At 38.8% G+C, this 19,243-nt stretch overlaps 1 protein-coding gene across 5 annotated transcripts in view; it reads right to left on the bottom strand.

The window, feature by feature from the left end:
• Nucleotides 1–16,653, bottom strand: part of SIK2 (salt inducible kinase 2) — a 131,050-nt gene extending 114,397 nt beyond the window's left edge. For 3 of the 5 annotated variants that reach the window (XM_047691658.1, XM_047691659.1, XM_047691660.1), the window contains exon 1: nt 16,376–16,653. In XM_047691658.1, the coding sequence (XP_047547614.1) occupies nt 16,376–16,510 (135 nt within the window). In that variant the 5' untranslated portion in view covers nt 16,511–16,653. The remainder of the gene's footprint in view (nt 1–16,375) is intronic. The other 2 variants (XM_047691661.1, XM_047691662.1) reach the window with 1 other exon arrangement.
• Nucleotides 16,654–19,243: the final 2,590 nt, after the last annotated feature.

Genomic DNA, 19,243 nt, shown 5'->3' with positions numbered 1-19,243 from the left:
TTGGGACTTCATCAAGATAAAAAGCTTTTGCACAGCAGAGGAAACAGTCAACAAAACTAACAGGCAACCTACAGGATGGGAGAAGGTATTTGAAATGTCTTATCAGATAAAGGGCTAGTCCAAAATCTATAAAGAACCTATCAAACTCAACACCTAAAGAACAAAAAAATCCAGTGAAGAAACGGGCAGAAGAAACGAATAGCCATTTCTCCAAAGACATACAAATGGACCAAAAGACATGTGAAAAAAAAAAAAAAAAAGCTCAACATTACTTGGCATCAGGGAAATACAAATCAAAACCACTATGAGATACCACCTCACACCTGTCAAAATGGCTAAAATTATCAACTTAGGAAACAACAGATGTTGGCAAGGATGTGGAAAAAGAGGAACCTTCTTACACCGTTGGTGGGAATGCAAACTGGTGCAGCCACTCTGGAGAACAGTATGGAGGTTCCTCAAAAAGTTAAAAATAGAGTAACCATACAACCCAGCATTTGCACTACAAAGTATTTATCCAAAGGATACAAACAGTGATTTGAAGGGACAGCTGCACCCCAATGTTTATAGCAGCAATGTCCACAATAGCTAAACTATTGAAAGAGCCCAGAAGTCCACCAACATGATTGGCTAAAGATGTGTGTGTGTACATACACACACACACACACACACATATATATGTGTGTATATATATATATATATATATACACAAATACATATATATATATGTACATGCAGACACAATGAAATATTGCTCAGCCATCAAAAAGAATGAAATTTTGCGGGGCGCCTGGGTGGCTCAGAGGGTTAAAGCCTCTGCCTTCGGCTCAGGTCATGATCCTGGGGTCCTGGGATCGAGCCCCACATCGGGCTCTTTCCTTGGTGGGGAGCCTGCTTCCTCCTCTCTCTCTGCCTGCCTCTCTGCCTACTTGTGATCTCTCTCTGTCCAATAAATAAATAAAATCTTTAAAAAAAAAATGAAATTTTGCCATTTGCAACAATATGGATAGAACTAGAAGGTATTATGTTAAGCGAAATATGTCAGAGAAAGACAAATATCATATGATTTCACGGATATGTGGAATTTAAGAAACAAAACAGATAAGCATAGGGGAAGGGAAGGAAAAATAAAATTAAGATGAAAACAGAAGCAAATCGTAAGAGACGCTGAACTCTAGGAAACAAACAGGATTGCTGGAAGGGAGTTGGGTGGGGGGAAGGGATGGGCATTAAGGAGGGAGGACACTTGACCTAAGGAGCACTAGGTGTTATATGCAACTAATGAATTGCTAAATTCTACTCCTAAAACTAATAAAAAAAAAAGAAGAAAAAAAAAATGAATTGTTAAAGCTTGGAAAAAAAAAAATAGGGCTCATCTAACTGCTATGAGCAAGTAGACCACAAAATGCATAGTGATTCAAATACAATAGAAGTTTAGTTTTTGGTCATGTCACAGAATGGAATGGGTGAAGATGCCTCCATGCAGGCATACGAGGTTTAAGAAGGTTTTGCTGTTTTTTTTTTTTTAAAGATTTTATTTATTTATTCGACAGAGATATCACAAGTAGGTAGAGAGAGGGAGAAGCAGGCTCGAGGGAGAAGCAGAGAGCCCGATGTAGGACTCGATCCCAGGACCCTGAGATCATGATCCACGCCAAAGGCAGAGGCTTAACCCTCTAAGCCACCCAGGCACCCTGGTTTTACTACTTTTAAAGTCTTCCATAGTTTACCCTAAAGGCTGTTTCCATTCCAGCCTGACAGGAGAAGGAAACTTGGAGGAACTCTCACAAGAGGTTTTTATGGGCTAGCCCTCAAGTGGTACATATTATCTCTGTTCACTTCATTAGTTAGAACTCAGTCACATAACCCCATCTAAATGTGAGAGGCCCAAAGACAGACCAGTGACAGGTCCAGGAAGAATAGGAAACAATGGATTTTTAGTGTTCAGGTAGCAGTCTCTGGCATATTCTTCCAGGTAATTTCTTAACAATGGGACTCGTTACCAAGTACTTCCCGGAAATATAATGATGATGATGACTTTCACAACTGCACAGTACTTTGTAATTTTACAAGATACTTTAACATATTTTATCTCATTTATTCCTGAACTTTGTGAAGTAAACAGAACAAGCAGAGCATCCATGAGTTGATGAGAAGTTCTAAAGATGTTACATAATCTACAAAAGGTCTTACAGCTCAAGTGGATTATTGGGAAAAACCACAGGCCTTCAAACTCCACGTTCATTCTTTCTACCTTTTCAAAGAGCCTATTATTTGCACCCTTACTGAGCACCTGTTGTGTGCCCGGAAATATGCTCAGGATACAAAAATGAACAAGATCTGATTCCTACCTTCAAGGAACTTAATAGATCTGTGAGAACAAAGAGAACACATTTTGGAAAACAAATTTTATTAACAAGAAAAATCTGCACTTGGGGTTTTTTCCAATGTGTATGAAAGTTCCAACATACAAAAGAGTTGTGTTCCAACATTTTAAAGATAACTATGAACTTAGATTTCTGGGACCTTACTCTCTGCATCCCTTTTCTACTTAGTTCTGAACCACAGACAAAATCTGCATGGTCACAACAAAGCCAAGCAAGGGACTCTGAAATTGAAGGATTCCTTTCTCTTTGTTATTCATCTGAATTATTCAACTCTCCAATTTCTACATATGCATGCAGTATCTTTAAAAAAACAAACAAACCTTTAGTGAGTTTATGTAGAGACAGAAAAATTTATATTCCATCTGCTAGGAGACAAAAGGAAGGTTTCCTATAGAACTTTGGAGGACATACCTAAACTAGAATGATTGCTATCAAACTAAATCCCATGTAAAAGCAGCAACACTGAATATCCAACCTCAAAAATGGGAAAAAGTGAATTAAAAATAATAAAATATCTAATATAATGTTATGTGGATTATATTAAGAAATACCCTTTCCACTTATATTTACAAAGATTAAAAGGTAAACACCCTTGTGGGCTAAAGTTCAACAAGATGGCTACTTCTATACACTGCTGGTATGACTATAAAATAGGATATGATTTTTCTGAAAGGTATTTTGGCAATTTTTATCAAGAACCTTAAAAATCACCCATCCCAGGGTCCCTGGCTGGCTCAGCTGGAAAAGCATGTGACTCCTGATCTCAGGGTTGTGAATCTGAGACTCACACTGGGTGCAGAGATTACTTAAAAACAAAAATCTCAAAACAAAGTTAGGTTAAAAAAAAAATAGTCACCCGGGGCGCCTGGGTGGCTCAGTGGTTAAAGCCTCTGCCTTCGGCTCAGGTCATGATCCCAGGGTCCTGGGATGGGAGCCTCACATCGGCTGTCTGCTCAGCAGGGAGCCTGCCTCCTCCTCCTCTCTCTCTCTGCCTGCCTCTCTGCCTACTTGTGATCTGTCTGTCAAATAAATTAAAAAAAAAAAATCTACAAAAAAAAAAGTCATCCATCCTGAGGGAGTTCTGGAAAGATCGCGAAGTAGAAGGATCCTGAGCTTACCTTGCCCCATGTATACACCAAGATAACAGCCACACCAGTGCAACTAACTCTGAAAACAACCCAAAGACTGGCAGAAAAATCAGTCAAGGAATTCACAAAATAAAAGGATATAAAGTAGGCCATCATATATAGAACATGTGTGTGAGGGGTTAGAGAGTAAAAATTTAGGACTTTTAGAATGGATTCAAACTTACGCAACCATCAACTTAATATAAACTGCTACATGCTTAAGATGTTATATATGAATCTAAGGGTAACTATAAATCAAAAACCTAAAATGGATATATAAAAAATAAGGAGAAAGGAATCCAAGAGTAGTACTAAAGAAACCATAGGGAAGAGAGCAAGACAAGAAGAAAGGAACAGAGAAGAACTATAAAAACAAGGGTAAAACAAGTAACAAAGGGCAGTAAGTATCTACCTGGTGATAATTACTTCCAATGTAAACAGACTATTACTCCAATCACAAGACACAGGGTGACTGAAAGGATAAAAAAAGCAAGACCCATCTATATGCTGCTTACCAGAGATTACCTTCAGACCTAGAAACACATTCAGATTGAAAGTGAAGAGATGGAAAAAACATTTAACATGCAAATGGAAGCAAAAAGAAAGGTGGGGTAGCAATACTTACATCAGACAAAACAGAATTTATAATATGGATTAACAACAGACAAAGAAGGACACTACATAATCATAAAGGGAACAATCCAACAATAAGATACAACAGTAAATATCTGTGCATCAACTATGGCAGCAGCCAAATACATAAAGCAACTATGAACAGACATAAATGAAGAAATAATAGTAATACAATAATTGTAAGAGACTTTAACACACACATCAATGGATCGATCACCCAAACAGAAATTCAACAAGGAAACAGTGGCCTTCAATGACACACTGGACCAGATGGATCTAACAGATACATTCAGAACATTTCATCCAAAGCAGTGGAATACACACTCTTTTCAATTCCATGTGGAACATTCTCCAGAAGGGATCACATGTTAAGCCACAAAATAAGTCTCAACAAATTAAAAAAGACCAAAATCGTATCATGCAGCTTTTCCAATCACATCAGTATGAAACTAGAAATCAAACACAAGAAAAAATCTGGAAAGAACACAAATACATGGAGGGTAAATAAATTGCTACTGAATGATAACTGGGTCTGACAACACATCAAAGAGGAAATTAACTAAAAGGAGACAAATGAAAATGAGAACACAATGGTCTAAAATCTTTCAGATGCAGGAAAAGCTATCCTAAGAGGGAAGATTATAGCAATACAGGCCTAACTCAAGAGGCAAGAAAAATCTCAAACAACCTAACCTTACACCTAAAGGAGCTAGAAAAAGAACAAAGGCTAAAGCCAGAAGTAATATTAATAATAATAATAAAGATCAGAGCATAAATAAATGAAATAAAGACTACAAAAACAATAGAAAGGATAAATAAAACCAGGAGCTGGTTCTTTGGAAAGATAAACAAAACGGATAAACCTTTGGCCAGACTTAAAAAGAGAGAGAGAGATGACTCAAATAAAATCAGAAGTGAAGGAGAAATAACAACCGTCACCAGAGAACTACAAAGAATTATAAGAGATTATTATAAAAAGTTTTATGCCAACAAATTAGATAACCTAGAAGAAATGTATAAATTCCTAAAAACATAAAACATTAAAAAAATACTAGAACTGATACGAGCTCAGTAAAGTCACAGGACATGAAATTAATATACAGAAATATATTGCATTTCTATACACAAATAATGAAACTGAAGAAGAAATTAGAAAAACAATCCCACTTAAAACTGTATCAAAAAGAATAAGATACCCAGGAACAAACTTAACCATGGAGGTGAAAGACCTATACTCCCAAAACTATAAAACACCAGTGAAAGAAAAACTGAAGACAGCATAAACAAATGGAAATATATTCCATACTCCTAGATTGAAGAATCAATGTTGTTAAAATGTCTGTATTACCCAAAACAATCTACAGATTTAATGCTCTCCCTAGTAAAATACCAGTAATATTTTCCACAGACCTAAAACAAAAAGACTGAAATTAATATAGAACAATAAAAGACCCCAAATAGTCAAAGTAGTCTTGAAAAACAAAGCTGGAGGTATCATAATCTCAATTTTAAGATCTACTACAAAAGCTGTAGTCATCAAAACAGCATGGTACTGCACAAAAACTTTAGACACACAGATCAACAGAACAGAACAGAGAGCCTGGAAATAAATCCATGTTTATATGGTCAACTACTCTACAACAAAGGAGGCAAGAATATATTATGGTGAAAAGATGGACTTTTCAACAAATGGTGCTGGGAAGGCTGGACAGCCACATGCAAAAGCCTGAAACTGGATCACTTTTCTAACATATACATACACATTAAAAAAAACAAACCAACCCTCAAAATGGATGAAAGACCTAAATGTGAGACCCGAAACCATAAAAAACCAGAAGAGAGCACAGGCAGTAATTTCTCTGACATTAGCCACAGCAACATTTTTCTAGATAGGTCTCCTTTGGCAAGAGAAACAAAAGCAAAAATAACTATTAGTATGAAACCAAGTAAAAACTTTTGCACAGCAAAGGAAACCAACAAAAAACCCCAGAAGGCAACCTACTGAGTGGGAGAAGATACGTGCACATAATATGTCTGTTCAGGGGTTAAGATCCAAAATAAAAAAAAAAAAAAAAAAAAAAAAACTCATACAATTCAACAACAACAAAACAATTAAAAAATGGGCAAAGGACATGAGACATTGTTCCAAAGAGGACATCCAGATGGCCAACAGACACATGAAAAGATGCTCAACATCGCCCAACATCAGGGAAATGCAAACCAAAATCACCCTGAGTGGGAAGGGCTGAAATTAAAAAAAGACAAGAAATAACAAATGTTGGCGAGGATCTAGAGAAAGACACCTTTGTGCACTGTTGGTGGGAATATAAACTGGCATGGCCACTGTGGCAAAGAGTATAGGAGTGCCTCAAAAAATAAATACAGAAATATTATATGATCCATTAATTTCATTAATGGGTATTTACCCAAAGAAAACCAAAACATTAATCTGAAAAAACATATATGCAGCCACTTGTTTTCTGAAGCATTATTTACAACAGCCAAGATATGGAAGCAACCTAAGTGTCCATCAATACACAGATACACACCCACACATAAACTGGAATATTATGCAGGCACAAACAAGGATGTGATCATGCCATTTCAGACAATGTGGCTGGACCTAGAGGATACTATGCTAAGTGAAATAAGTCAAACTGAGAAAGACAAATATCATAGGACTCCATTCATAAGTGAAATCTAAAAAAAAAAAAATACACAAAAACAAATGAATAAACAACAAAAAGCAGAATCAGACCTATAAATACAGAGTACTGACGGCTGCGAGAGGAGAAGGTGGGGCACTAGGGAAAATGGGTGAAGGGGAGAGGGAGAGAAAGGCTTCCAGCTATGCAATGAATAAGTCACAGGAATAAAAGGCAAAGTATAGCAAATACAGTCAATGATATAGTAACAGAAACATAATGGGATGCTATAACCACCAGATGATGGCTATGCCTGTGTTAACTGGTATAATGTATAAACTTGCCAATTCACTAAGTTGTACACTTGAAAATAGTGTAGAATTGTGTATCAACTACACTCCAAAATTTTTTTTTTAAAAAACAAAAGAGTAGGGACGCCTGGGTGGCTCAGTTGGTTAAGCGGCTGCCACGGCTTGGGTCATGATCCCAGCGTCCTGGGAGCCCATCGGGCTCCTTGCTTGGCGGGGAGCCTGCTTTCTCCCTCTGCCTCTGCCTGCCTCTCTGTCTGCCTGTGCTCTCTCGCTCTCTCTCCCTCTGTCTCTGACAAATAAATAAATAAATAAAATCTTTAAAAAACCCAAAAAAACCCAAAAGAGTACATTTATTGCGATGAGCACTGAGTAGTGTATAGAACTGCTGAATCACTATGTTGTACATCTTAAAGTAATTGAACACTGCATGTTAATTATACTTCAATAAGGAAAAAAAAAAAACCATCCCATGTAGCCTAAGGACTCTACTTCTGAGAAATTATTTCAAGGAAATAATCTGAAATGATGGTAAAGACTTATTTATAAATATATTCAATGAGTAAAATTTGTAATATAAAAATAGAAACAGTAAATGGGAAATAATTATGTGAATTATGGTAAGCTTATTTGTAACTGTTATACAGCTATTAGAATAGCTTTTCTTAATAATATAAGGGATTGCTTAGACTAAAATATTAAATTAAAAAATCAGTAGTTAAGCACAGTATCAACACAAGGCACATAAAGAAAAAGACAAGGAAAAATTAGATATAACTATGACAAAAATGTTATCGGTGGGTGAATAAAATTGTGAATTATTTTTCTGCTTTATACTTTTCTGTGCAATTTTTCTTCAATGAACATGAATTACTTTTCTAATAGGAAAAACAAAAAATGAAATGAAGATATTGTATTTATCAAATATGCCAACTTCTCCATCTGTGAAATTTTAATCATTTTCATTTTATTTTCTACATTCTCTATAAAAGTTCTATTATTTTCTAAAATGTAAACATTAATGAAAAGACTACACACAAAAGAAATGTTTCCAACAAAGTAAAAAATAATGAACACAAAAGTAACAATATATAAGGTACAAATTTGTACAGAAAACAAGGGATTAAATGCAGAAGCAGAAATGAAATAGTGTTAAGCTGATGGATGAAAGATATTTTTTCACTTTTCAAAAAGCAATTTAATGGTAATATTATCCTGTCTTTTTGATAATTTAGCAAAAATTGCTTTTCACTTCTCATCAAAGAAATATTCATCTCATGCACTTAAAGAAACCACGACAAAAGTGGCTTTGGAGGACTTAAAGGGAAATTACACAAGAGGAGCAGTACTTCTTTTTTTTTTTTTTTTTTTTTTTTTAAAGATTTTTATTTATTTATTTGACAGATAGAAATCACAAGTAGGCAGAGAGGCAGGCAGAGAGAGAGGAGGAAGCAGGCTCCCCGCGGAGCAGAGAGCCCCATATGGGGCTCGATCCCAGAACCCTGGGATCACGACCCGAGCCGAAGGCAGAGGCTTTAACCCACTGAGCCACCCAGGCGCCCCGAGGAGCAGTACTTCTAGTAACAAATCAGAAGGGATTAAACACGTCAGCTGTCTCAGGTAATATTTGCTTCAGCACTATTTACCACTAGTATACTAATTGTACACAGTCCTTCTGAAGTACCAAAGTGCATTACTATACAATCAGATCTTCCAAGATTAAACACTAAATGTACTTTACAAGCTTATACATTAAATCATAGGAGGAATCAGAACATTTGACCAACAAGTCAATGTGACTGACCACAAAGAAAGGGTTTCTGAAAGCGGTGTAAGTCAGCAGTAAAACTAACATGGAGCGCTCTAGTTCTCTTGTAAGTATAAATAAATTACAATTTTTTCCAATTTAAAATTGACTTTATTTTTTAAAAAGATTTTATTTATTTACTTGAGTGAGAGAGAAAGAGAGAGCATGAGCGAGGGAGACGAGAGGCATAGAAGAAAGCATCTCCAGCAGACTCCCTGCTGAGCACAAAGACCAACTCAGGCTCCATCTCAGATGACCTAAGCTAAAATCAAGAGGCGGACACTTAACCGACTGAACCACCCAGGCACCCCAAAATTGACTTTTAAAAATGTAAGAATTTATATAATGCAATAAATCCTCATGAAGATTTTATTTCACTTTTCCAATGGTGGGTAAGGAAAACAGACCGGAGAAAAAGTAAATGTCATTACATTCTGAGATACATAGAAATTGAACTCAGGACTATTAAGATTATAAAAGAAATGATTAAAAAATATTCTCCTATCTTAAAAATTAGTTAAACAAATCATCAAAAATAACAACTCAATTTTAAAAATGGGCCAAGGGTGCCTAGGTGGCTCAGTTCATTAAGCAGCTGCCTTCAGCTCAGGTCTTGATCCCAGAATCCTGGGATCGAGTCTGAAGTTAGGTTCCCTGCTTAGCGGGAATTATGCTTCTCTGACCCTCCCCTGGCTTGTGCTTTCTCTCTCAAATAAGTAAAATCTTACAAACAAACAAACAAACAAAACAAAACAAAAACAAAATGGTCCAAAGGACCAAAAAAATTCACAAAAGAAATAACAGTCATCTTATAAAATCATGCACTCAAAGTAAACAAAAAATGTTAAACCAGAAATGTTAATTAAAATAAAAAATACTGGGACGCCTGGGTGGCTCAGTTGGTTGGACGACTGCCTTCGGCTCAGGTCACGATCCTGGGGTCCCGGGATCGAGTCCCACATCGGGCTCCCAGCTCCATGGGGATCTGCTTCTCCCTCTGACCTTCTCCTCGCTCATGCTCTCTCTCACTGTCTCTCTCTCAAATAAATAAAAATCTTAAAAAAAAATAAAAAAAAATAAAAAATACTATTCTCCCCTATCAAAGAGGAAATATTTAGAAAAATAATATTCCTGGTAAATGATTTCTTCCTGGTGAAAATTAACAGATGTGACTTTTCTAGAGGATAATTTGGCATCTCATGCCATAAGCTGTAGATGTAAGGACACATTCCTTGACCCAAGAATTCCACTGCCATGGGATTACCCTCAGGGAATAATCAGTTAAATAAATGCACAAAGATACATATACACATACAAATACATATATATAATACACACACATATATATGTGTGTGTGTACATATATGTACATATAGGAATGCTCTCCTAAACATGACCTTGGAGAAACAGCAAAAGAGAAAAAATCTAAATGTTCAATAACAGGAAATTGATGAAATAAAATGCGATCATATGTAAGAATGCTACTTAATGATGCTTCAGAATTTTTTTTTTTTAACTCAGGAAAATATTAACACATTAAGTAAAAAAAAACCACATGTATAGATGACATCAATTTCATTACTAACATATAAAATATATGGGAATAATGAAGAGGATATGAACCAAATATTAATAGTGGTGATCTCTTGGTCTGAATGGTGGCATTAAGGATGTTTATTTTCTTGAGTTTTTCAATAATATCTACAATAAACATGCATACTTTTATAACTGAAGGAAAAAAACACATAAGTACTATGTTTATCTTAGAGAAGAAGTTAAAACAAATTTTAGCATTTTTCAGTCTAATTCATCTAAGAATTATCACTTTAACTGTTTAAAAACATTTTAAAATTTTCTAAATGAAGAGTTTCTGATCCCCAAATGTAACTGTCTTTCGTTCTTCTAATAATCTCAAACTGGATATAGGGGCTATTTCTCCTTGAAGAGTGGGAAAGCATTCTCCATAAAGGTTCTAAATAAGGGCCTAGAAATACATTAAAAACTTTTTTCAGAAAATATAGCAGCAGAAGATAGAAGAGGTGGTAGGTACACTAAATCGGAAAGAATGGTCGCCTGGTGAATTTCTGGAATCCAGTTGGCTCCAAGGAAACGAACTCTACCTTCACCAGTGGCCCATAAGTCAAATGTCATCATATGAATCCAGGAAAGGAGGCCAGTTTCAGTTATTTCCAAATAAATGTTTCTTTAATTGCCAGATATTGAGATAGAATTTCCCAGTGGAATAAAAATCAGAACACATTAAACTCGGTTAAAGTTAAAAATTTCTACAGAATATAAAAATTTACACAACTCTCATTTTGGATGTTTGTCCCCAACCACTCCCTAAAAGAACAGATCGTTTTGAGCAATATTTAGCAGAATAATTTGTCAAATATTATTTGTCTGGGGTGCCAAGAAATTAGAGAACAGTTTCTAATATAGCACATATATCCATGACAAATACAATTTTCATATCAACACACTATAAAGACTATACATAGGCCCAGAAACAAATAACAGTGATTAAGTTATCTGATAACCAGTCCTCCTGTTGTACATAACATAGTTGCTTCTAGAAATATGGGATATTTCAGAGCACAAGATTAATACCAAGACTACTGAGAGGAGTCCTAAAACTTTAGAGCAAAATATTAAATTCAAATGTATTACAAGAATAAGTTCTCCTCAAGAAACACTGTAATAAGGATATAGTATTTTTTGTTTCTATCCTCGCTGTAAGAATGCAATTTTGCTATTTTATTTGGAAAGCTTTAAAAATACTTACATTTTAAGGTAGTAAAGAATTATGCCTAAACCTAAAAACCTCAAAATGCACACAGAAAGCTTTTCATGAACAAAAGCAGTCTTCAGAATGTCTATGCTATCAGTTCTGCATTCCAGGTTCTCTTAAGGATAAGTAAATAGTCCAACACCAACATGCCATTTTATTTCATTTTTTAAAAAGAGTTTGTTTATTTATTTGTCAGAGAGAGAGAGAGAGAGACAGAGCACGCACACACAAGCAGGGGGAAAGGCAGGCAGAGGGAGAGGCAGACTCCCCGTTGAGCGGGGAGCCTGACGTGGCACTTGATCCCAGGACCCTGGGATCATGACCTGACCTGAAGGCAGATGATTTACTGTTGAGCCACCCAGGCACCCCCCAACATGCCATTTTAATAAGGTAATTATCAGAACCTCTGTGAAATAGCTTTAAGAGTCTATGGACCACATGCTTATATACTCTTTAGCTAAGCAATGCAAGAGGTCTGGTATTGAGGAAAATATAATGGTCACTGAAAAGATCTGAAAACAACTAATGGTTATTTTGGGGTGTTGATCTTATGGGTAATTTTTTTCATTTACCTATGCTTTAAAAATTTTCAATAATAAATGTATCAGTTTGATAATATACATTGTTCTTTAATGCAACAATAGTATCTTCTCACTTGATAACTTCCTTTCTAGGAATTTACCTCCAAATCCCACTCCCTCTTCCTGCCTCCTCCTCTCGAAAAAACAGCAGAGTTACACATGCAAATATTATTCAGATTATTTACTGTAAGTGGAAACTGGAAATGTTTAATAAGAAAATTGTTCAGTAAGATAGAATTCATTTACAAGGTGGAACACTATGCAGCTATTTTTTAATATAAGGTACTTTTAATATATTTTTTAATATAAGGTAATATAAGGTACTTCTGTACCTTATAAAGATATATAATAAGCAAAATATGCTATACAATAAGTGTAAAAAATGATGTAATATATGTAAGTGTATACAGCATATGATCTCATCTGTGGAGAATAATAATAATGAAAAAAAGGCCAGAAGGAAATACACCATGAGAATGATTTACTCCCATTGGTGGAGGAAATGTCCATGTATTTTTTGTGCACTATACTCTTCTTTACATTTTTTATAGTAAGACTCTTTAACAGAAAACAAAAACAACTTATGGGCACAAATGACTTTTTCGGAATTTTACTCAACAGACAAAAACCAACAAAAAACTAGCCATACAATTAGAAGGAAGAAATTCTTTGCTAGTACAGTTTTGATAAAATAAAACACTACTCAAGGAGAGCCACAGCATTGCAAACTAGCAACCACTACTGCCTAAAATAGTTTAACAGTCTAAATGCTATTATTCTTTTCCCATTATGCTAATTTTATAAAATTAGCTACTCTAATTCATAAACCACAAACCAACACTACAAAGCTTTTCCGAAGTATTATATTAGGAAGCTGGATTCTACCACCACCTGCCTTCCCTTTTGTGTGCAAAATTTACATAGAGATCTAACAGGAGAATACAGCTTCAGATGATGATGTAATTATACTTCTTAAACAATGTAAAGCTATTTGATAGATTAGACCAAAATGAAGATCTCTTTTTGTGTACTGATTTTTTTTTCCTAAAAGGCAAACAGTCTTGGATCTCCCAATCTCTGTAGAAAATACAGCATTTTTCAGTGATTCAGAACAAGAGACAGAGAAGAGCCAAGTAAAAATAACAGGGTCCAGTTGTTTACCACACAGTTGTTCAAACTAAGCCCTAAAATTTGTCTTGGGTTCAAACTTGGGAAAAAAGACCTCTAAGTTTTAAAACACAAACTTAGGGGTGCCTGGGTGGCTCAGTGGGTTAAAGCCTCTGCCTTTGGCTCAGGTCATGATCCAAGGGTCCTGGGATCGAGCCCCTGCATCGGAATCTCTGCTCTGCAGAGAGCCTGCTTCCTCCTCTCTCTCTCTCTCTCTCTCTCTCTCTCTCTCTCTGCCTGCCTCTCTGCCTACCTGTGATCTCTGTCAAATAAATAAATAAAATCTTTAAAAAAAAAAACACAAACTTACATTGATGTTAAAACATACTATATTGAGGAAATTTCTGTAGGAAGCATAATCATGATATTTAGCTGATACTGTTCTTTATACCACTTTAATTGTTCTCTCTGTAATACTGCAGTATGCTCAGCAACGAAAACTTAAAATAAGATTAAATAAAACTTTAAGGTTTCCACTAGCCATCTTATTTATAGTATCTGGGATAGTTGTATCCATTGAAGACAGAAATACTTATCCAGACAATGAATGAAGATCGTAAGCACTGCTTTAAAAATCCTCATTAGTAGTATACTTTAAGAAATAATTCTAGAGGTACTATTGCTAAACAATTCTTAATGCAAATTACCACAAAAGTTCACAGAGCAACTCTGCAAAACTTCAGATCTATAAGAACTTTTCTCTTTGTTAATTACCCTGCTATTTCCCTCATTCCTCTCAATTTTAACATTTCCACTCACACCATATTATCAGGGACACTCACCCATCTTAAACTGACATTATTTCTTTTTATATGTTAAAGACACTTTCTTGTGAAAAGCAAAGAGCAATGGGTTCTACGGACTAGAAATTTAGCTTTCAAATTAAATCATGTCTCACATGTATAGTAGGATCTGAGTGATCCAACCTGTGCCTTCAATTACAAATGCATTGATCTTGATATCTGATAGCCAAACCACGGTACTACTCCACAGTGCCCCCTAGCTCCACCAGATGGATCAGTTTAAAAAAGACTTGGTTTGAACTGTCAACCTCAAGAGATAGTGTCACTCAATACCAGCTCACCTAAACAATTCTTAAATAGATAACCTAGTATCTAAATTTGGCCTAATAAGTAGCAGCTGAATTAATTAAATCTCGTGACCAATATTGATAAAAGCTGATGAGAAAAAAATTACGAACTAATGGGTTTGGAATTCAACCACATAAAAATGTTCAAAAGTTCTATAAGAAGCTTTCTTTAATGCACAATCTGTTTGATTTTTAGAGTCATTAAGGAAGGACTCATAAAAATACACATTAAAAATACCTTCTTTTATGTAGTTTATGGGCAAATAGCATGGCATTAGGCCATGGTTCTCTAAAGGAATGGAATCAATTTCTTCATTTTTAGAAATGCTGAGATCAAGATTAGGTAATCTCACTATAGGCACATTATTTACCATTAAAAACTTAGCATAATTGCGAACAAAGGTAAATTTGTGAGAGAAAATTTGTGACCTTGGTCCTGATGTTATAAAATAAGTCTGATTTGGAATGCCTCACCATTAGTAGGGGAGGACAAAAAGTGAAGATGACGCAATGACATGTGCCCCTACTTTTTGGAAATGGATTCCTTCACATTAAGCAAAACTTCCAAGAACAGCAGCAACAGAAATCACTCAAGTTTTCAAATGTCCTACACCTCACATAGCCATTACGAAAATCCGTTCCTAGGTTACTGCATATTCAAACTCTAACACGTTCGCAATAATAAGGGGGGGAAAACTGAATAGGAAGAAAACTGGGGGAAAGAAAAACCCGAAAAAGGATGAAACTCCAGAACAACTGCAATAAGGCAGGGTAGAGTACGTCAAAAACACAAGGTTTTATTCCAAAGAATAGTTTTGTTTCTACTGATTTTTTCTGAAGTATTTAATTTGCACGTCTTAAAATAGAGACCCTGAGGAGAGCAGCTTGAGGCAGTGAAAGGAAGGGGGGCGGGTTAGGTAAGAAGAGAGACTTGGGAGAAAATATGTACGGTGCATCAGAATGTGCAGTGGAGTGGGGGATGCTGGATTCACCGCCAGGACGCAGTTGAGGGCTTTTGGAGTAGAGAAGCAGAATCAGATGCGGCTTAAGGAACGCGCATTCGCCCCCAGAACGCACACCTGGTCAAGGGACCACCTGAGCGAAGCGAGACCGAGCCACCAACCGTGCAAGTGCAGAGATGACCATTTTAACCCGTTCTATTGTCTGGAATATTAGATGGAAATGCCTCAGGCACGAGATCAAGCTAGCCTGACACCAAATCAAGAGACGCTGTCGGGCAAAAGGAGACACTGACGATGGACAATGGCCGTCCGGTCATTCCCGGCCGCGGGGCCCCTTCCCCAAGGGGCCAGGGAGGGGCGCAGCGGTCACCGGGGTCGCGCGATGCCCCGTCCCGGAGTCCGAGCGCAGGCGGCCCCTTCCCCGGGGCTGGCGACGTCCCTCCTCGCGCAGCCCGGGAGCACCCAGACTTCCCCTCCCACCCCACCCCCAGCTGAAAGCTGGGAAGACGCGGAACTTGGGCTCCGGAGCGGAGGCCACAGATCAGGTCACGGCCGGGGTGGGAGGCTCTGGGACGAATTCCGTGCGGCCACCGGGGGTGGCGTAGAGAAGGCAAAGCCCCGGCCGGTCGGGTTTCCAACTGGACGACACTCGGGTCCAGATGACCGGGCCCCGAGCCCTTCGGCGCTCACCGACCCCCCTGCAGCTCCCGGGTCCTCACAGTCCCAGGCCCCTCGCCTCAGCCAGAGACCCAGCCTCTCCGCTAGACCCAGCACCGCCCCCCCAACCCCGCTGCAGCCGCCCCTCCCGGCCAACAGCTCCTCTCTCCCGGACCCTCGCCCCGGACGCTCCCGCCGAGCGCCGAGCCCCGGGCCGCACCTCCGTCTTGGTGATCCGGTGCCGCCCCAGCTTCACCACGGCGAAGTTACCCTTGCCCAGCGTGCCCTCGATGTCGTAGAACCCCACCCGGACCGGCCCGCGCTGCAAGTGCTTCGGGCCATCCGCCATGACCATGCTGGGCCCCGCTGCTAGACTCGGCGGACTGGAGCGCGGGCTGGCGGGCCGGCGGCGCGGCTGGGCTCCGGCGACGCCGCTCGGCTCGCTCCTCCGCTCGGTCCCTCCCGCTCGGCTGGGCCCAGCCAGGCGCGCGCCGCCGCTGACGTGCGCCGACGTCAGGGGGCCGGGGCAGGGAGGCGGGGGCGGGACCGGGCCGCGATTGGTCACCATGGCGACCGGAGCACCGCCGACGTCGGCGGCTGGGAGGGAGGGAGCGAGGCAAGACGGGAGGGGCCTGGACGGCGCGTTCTTTCCGGACTCAGGCACCCCGGGTTCTCCGCCGCCTTGCGGCTGCCAGGGGCGGGGTCACCCCCCGGCCCGCCCAGTTCCTCGGCCACCCCAGCCGAAGGGCAAGAGCGAGCCCTGGTGGGCAGAACGGAGGGGTGCAGCGACCTGGCCGTCTCCTTCCCTGGTCGGGGCGTTCTCCGCCTACCTGAGGGCCTTCCCGCCAAACCGCTCACCTGTGCTTGCAGTGCGCGGGCAAATTCGGCACCCGCCACGAGCTGGGGTTGAGCAATGCATCGCTCACCGACTCCTTCCTTCGTATCCCTTTCTCATTGGTTTCTATATAAATCCTTCCACATTTTGATGTCTCAGGAATCATTCTGACAGCAGCACCGGTCGCTTATAGACTCCCAGAACGTCAGCCCTTGAAGAGACACTGGAGATCACTAATCCAGGGATCTGGAGCCTCACAGAGACTTCAAAGCCTCAAACCCCTCTACAATGCGAATTTTTCCCTCTTTGAGATTGTCTCTGGGGAGATGGGACTGTATCTTTTATCAGGTTCACAAACGCGTTGGTGACCCTGAAAAGGTTAAATACTTACCTAATCCAATTTCTTTTCAGATGATGACTCAAACCCCAAGGAATGAAGGGAATTGCCAAGGTCATGATGGTGAGGGTAGAGTCAGGATTGCAAATCACCACACATCAGTATTCCATATGGTGGCCCAAGGAAACAGGAACAGTGTTATTTCATATTTTGAAATATATTATATGCCTCCACATCTTGCTTTCTAAATGCCAATCTCTATTAAAAGGAACCAGACTCTGGAGAAATGAATGACTCGAAGAAAGAAAGTGGGAAAGTACAAAATGCCCATGAAGATCTTGTGCTGGAAAGCAAGATTTTCAGAGTGATGGAGCACATGTCAAAAGCAACAGAAGCCAGCTTGAAGCTACCTCCAGTTACCAAAACTGGGACAATTGGAACATCACCAATGAATAATGATTAGAATGGACTATAACACAATGAATTTCAAAAAAGAATACACAAGTGCATATTTATTCTTAAAATGTTAAATAGGGGCGCCTGGGTGGCTCAGTGGGTTGGGCCTCTGCCTTTAGCTCGGGTCATGATTTCAGGGTCCTGGGATCCACAGCATAAGGCTCTCTGCTCAGCAGGGAGCCTGCTTCCCCCTCTCTCTGTCTGCCTGCTGCTCTGCCTACTTGTGATCTCTATCGGATAAATGAATAAAATCTTTAAAAAATTAGGTTAAATAAATATAAATATAAAGGCCAGAAAGGAGAAATAACTCCTTGATAACTAAGACACTGGAGGAAATGGTGAAATTAAGAAATCACCATTTTGCAACCATTATGGTAATAATCGATTCAGATAGGGAATTATCAATAGATTGCAAAACAATAAAATAGATGTTAAAATCACTGACACACGATATTTACTCACTCTCACAGAAGCCTCAGATTTCTTATTCATTACAAAGTGATCAAAATGGCCCCTTTACAGTAAAGAAATCTGACAGACACCACCCAAACCAAATGATCAAAGTTAATGTCACCAGTTATGGGATAAAATGACACAAAGTACCTTCTGATGTGAGATACTGAGAAGCATACAATACCCTTTACATAGTATCCCAGTCAAAAAAAATCCATATTCTGAATCTAATCACAAAGAACAATCAGAAAAATGCAAATTGAGAAATATCCTATTCATCCACTGTCCTATCGTCTTTTAAAAAAAGGTCAGGGGGCGCCTGGGTGGCTCAGTGGGGTAAGCCGCTGCCTTCGGCTCAGGTCATGATCTCAGGGTCCTGGGATTGAGTCCCACATCGGGCTCTCTGCTCAGCAGGGAGCCTGCTTCCCTCTCGCTCTCTGCCTGCCTCTCTGTCTGCTTGTGATCTCTGTCTGTCAGATAAATAAATAAAATCTTTAAAAAAAAAAATAAATAAAAAAAAATAAAAAAAGGTCAGTGTCACGAATGATAAAGAAAAAGCGGAAAACCTGTTATCTATTTAAGGGATTAAAGAGACGTCACTAAAGGCAACATATCATTCTGGATTGGGAGAAAAGTGCTGTAAAGGAATTTTTTCAGGGCAATTTGTTGAAATTTGAATATGGATTGTGTATTAGATGAATATTTTATTTTTATTTAAAGATTTTATTTATTTGACAGAGATCACAAGTAGGCAGAGGCAGGATCATGACCTGAGCTGAAGGCAGAGTCTTTAACCCACTGAGCCACCCAGGCACCCCTCATTTTTATTTAAATGTTAAGCCTCTTGAATTCTAGAATGGTGGTTATGAAAAAGCGTATGCATATTAAGAGATACACATTGAAGTATTTAGGGATGGGAGTTTTTGATACGTGTAATTTACTCTCAAATGGTTTTAGAAAGATAACGTGGCAAAATGTTTAACTAATAGAACTAGATAAAGGATATA

The sequence above is a fragment of the Lutra lutra genome, chromosome 10 (genome assembly GCF_902655055.1).
Source record: "Lutra lutra chromosome 10, mLutLut1.2, whole genome shotgun sequence".
Classification (NCBI taxonomy): Eukaryota; Metazoa; Chordata; class Mammalia; order Carnivora; family Mustelidae; genus Lutra; species Lutra lutra.
This window is presented reverse-complemented; position numbering and strand designations above follow the sequence as displayed.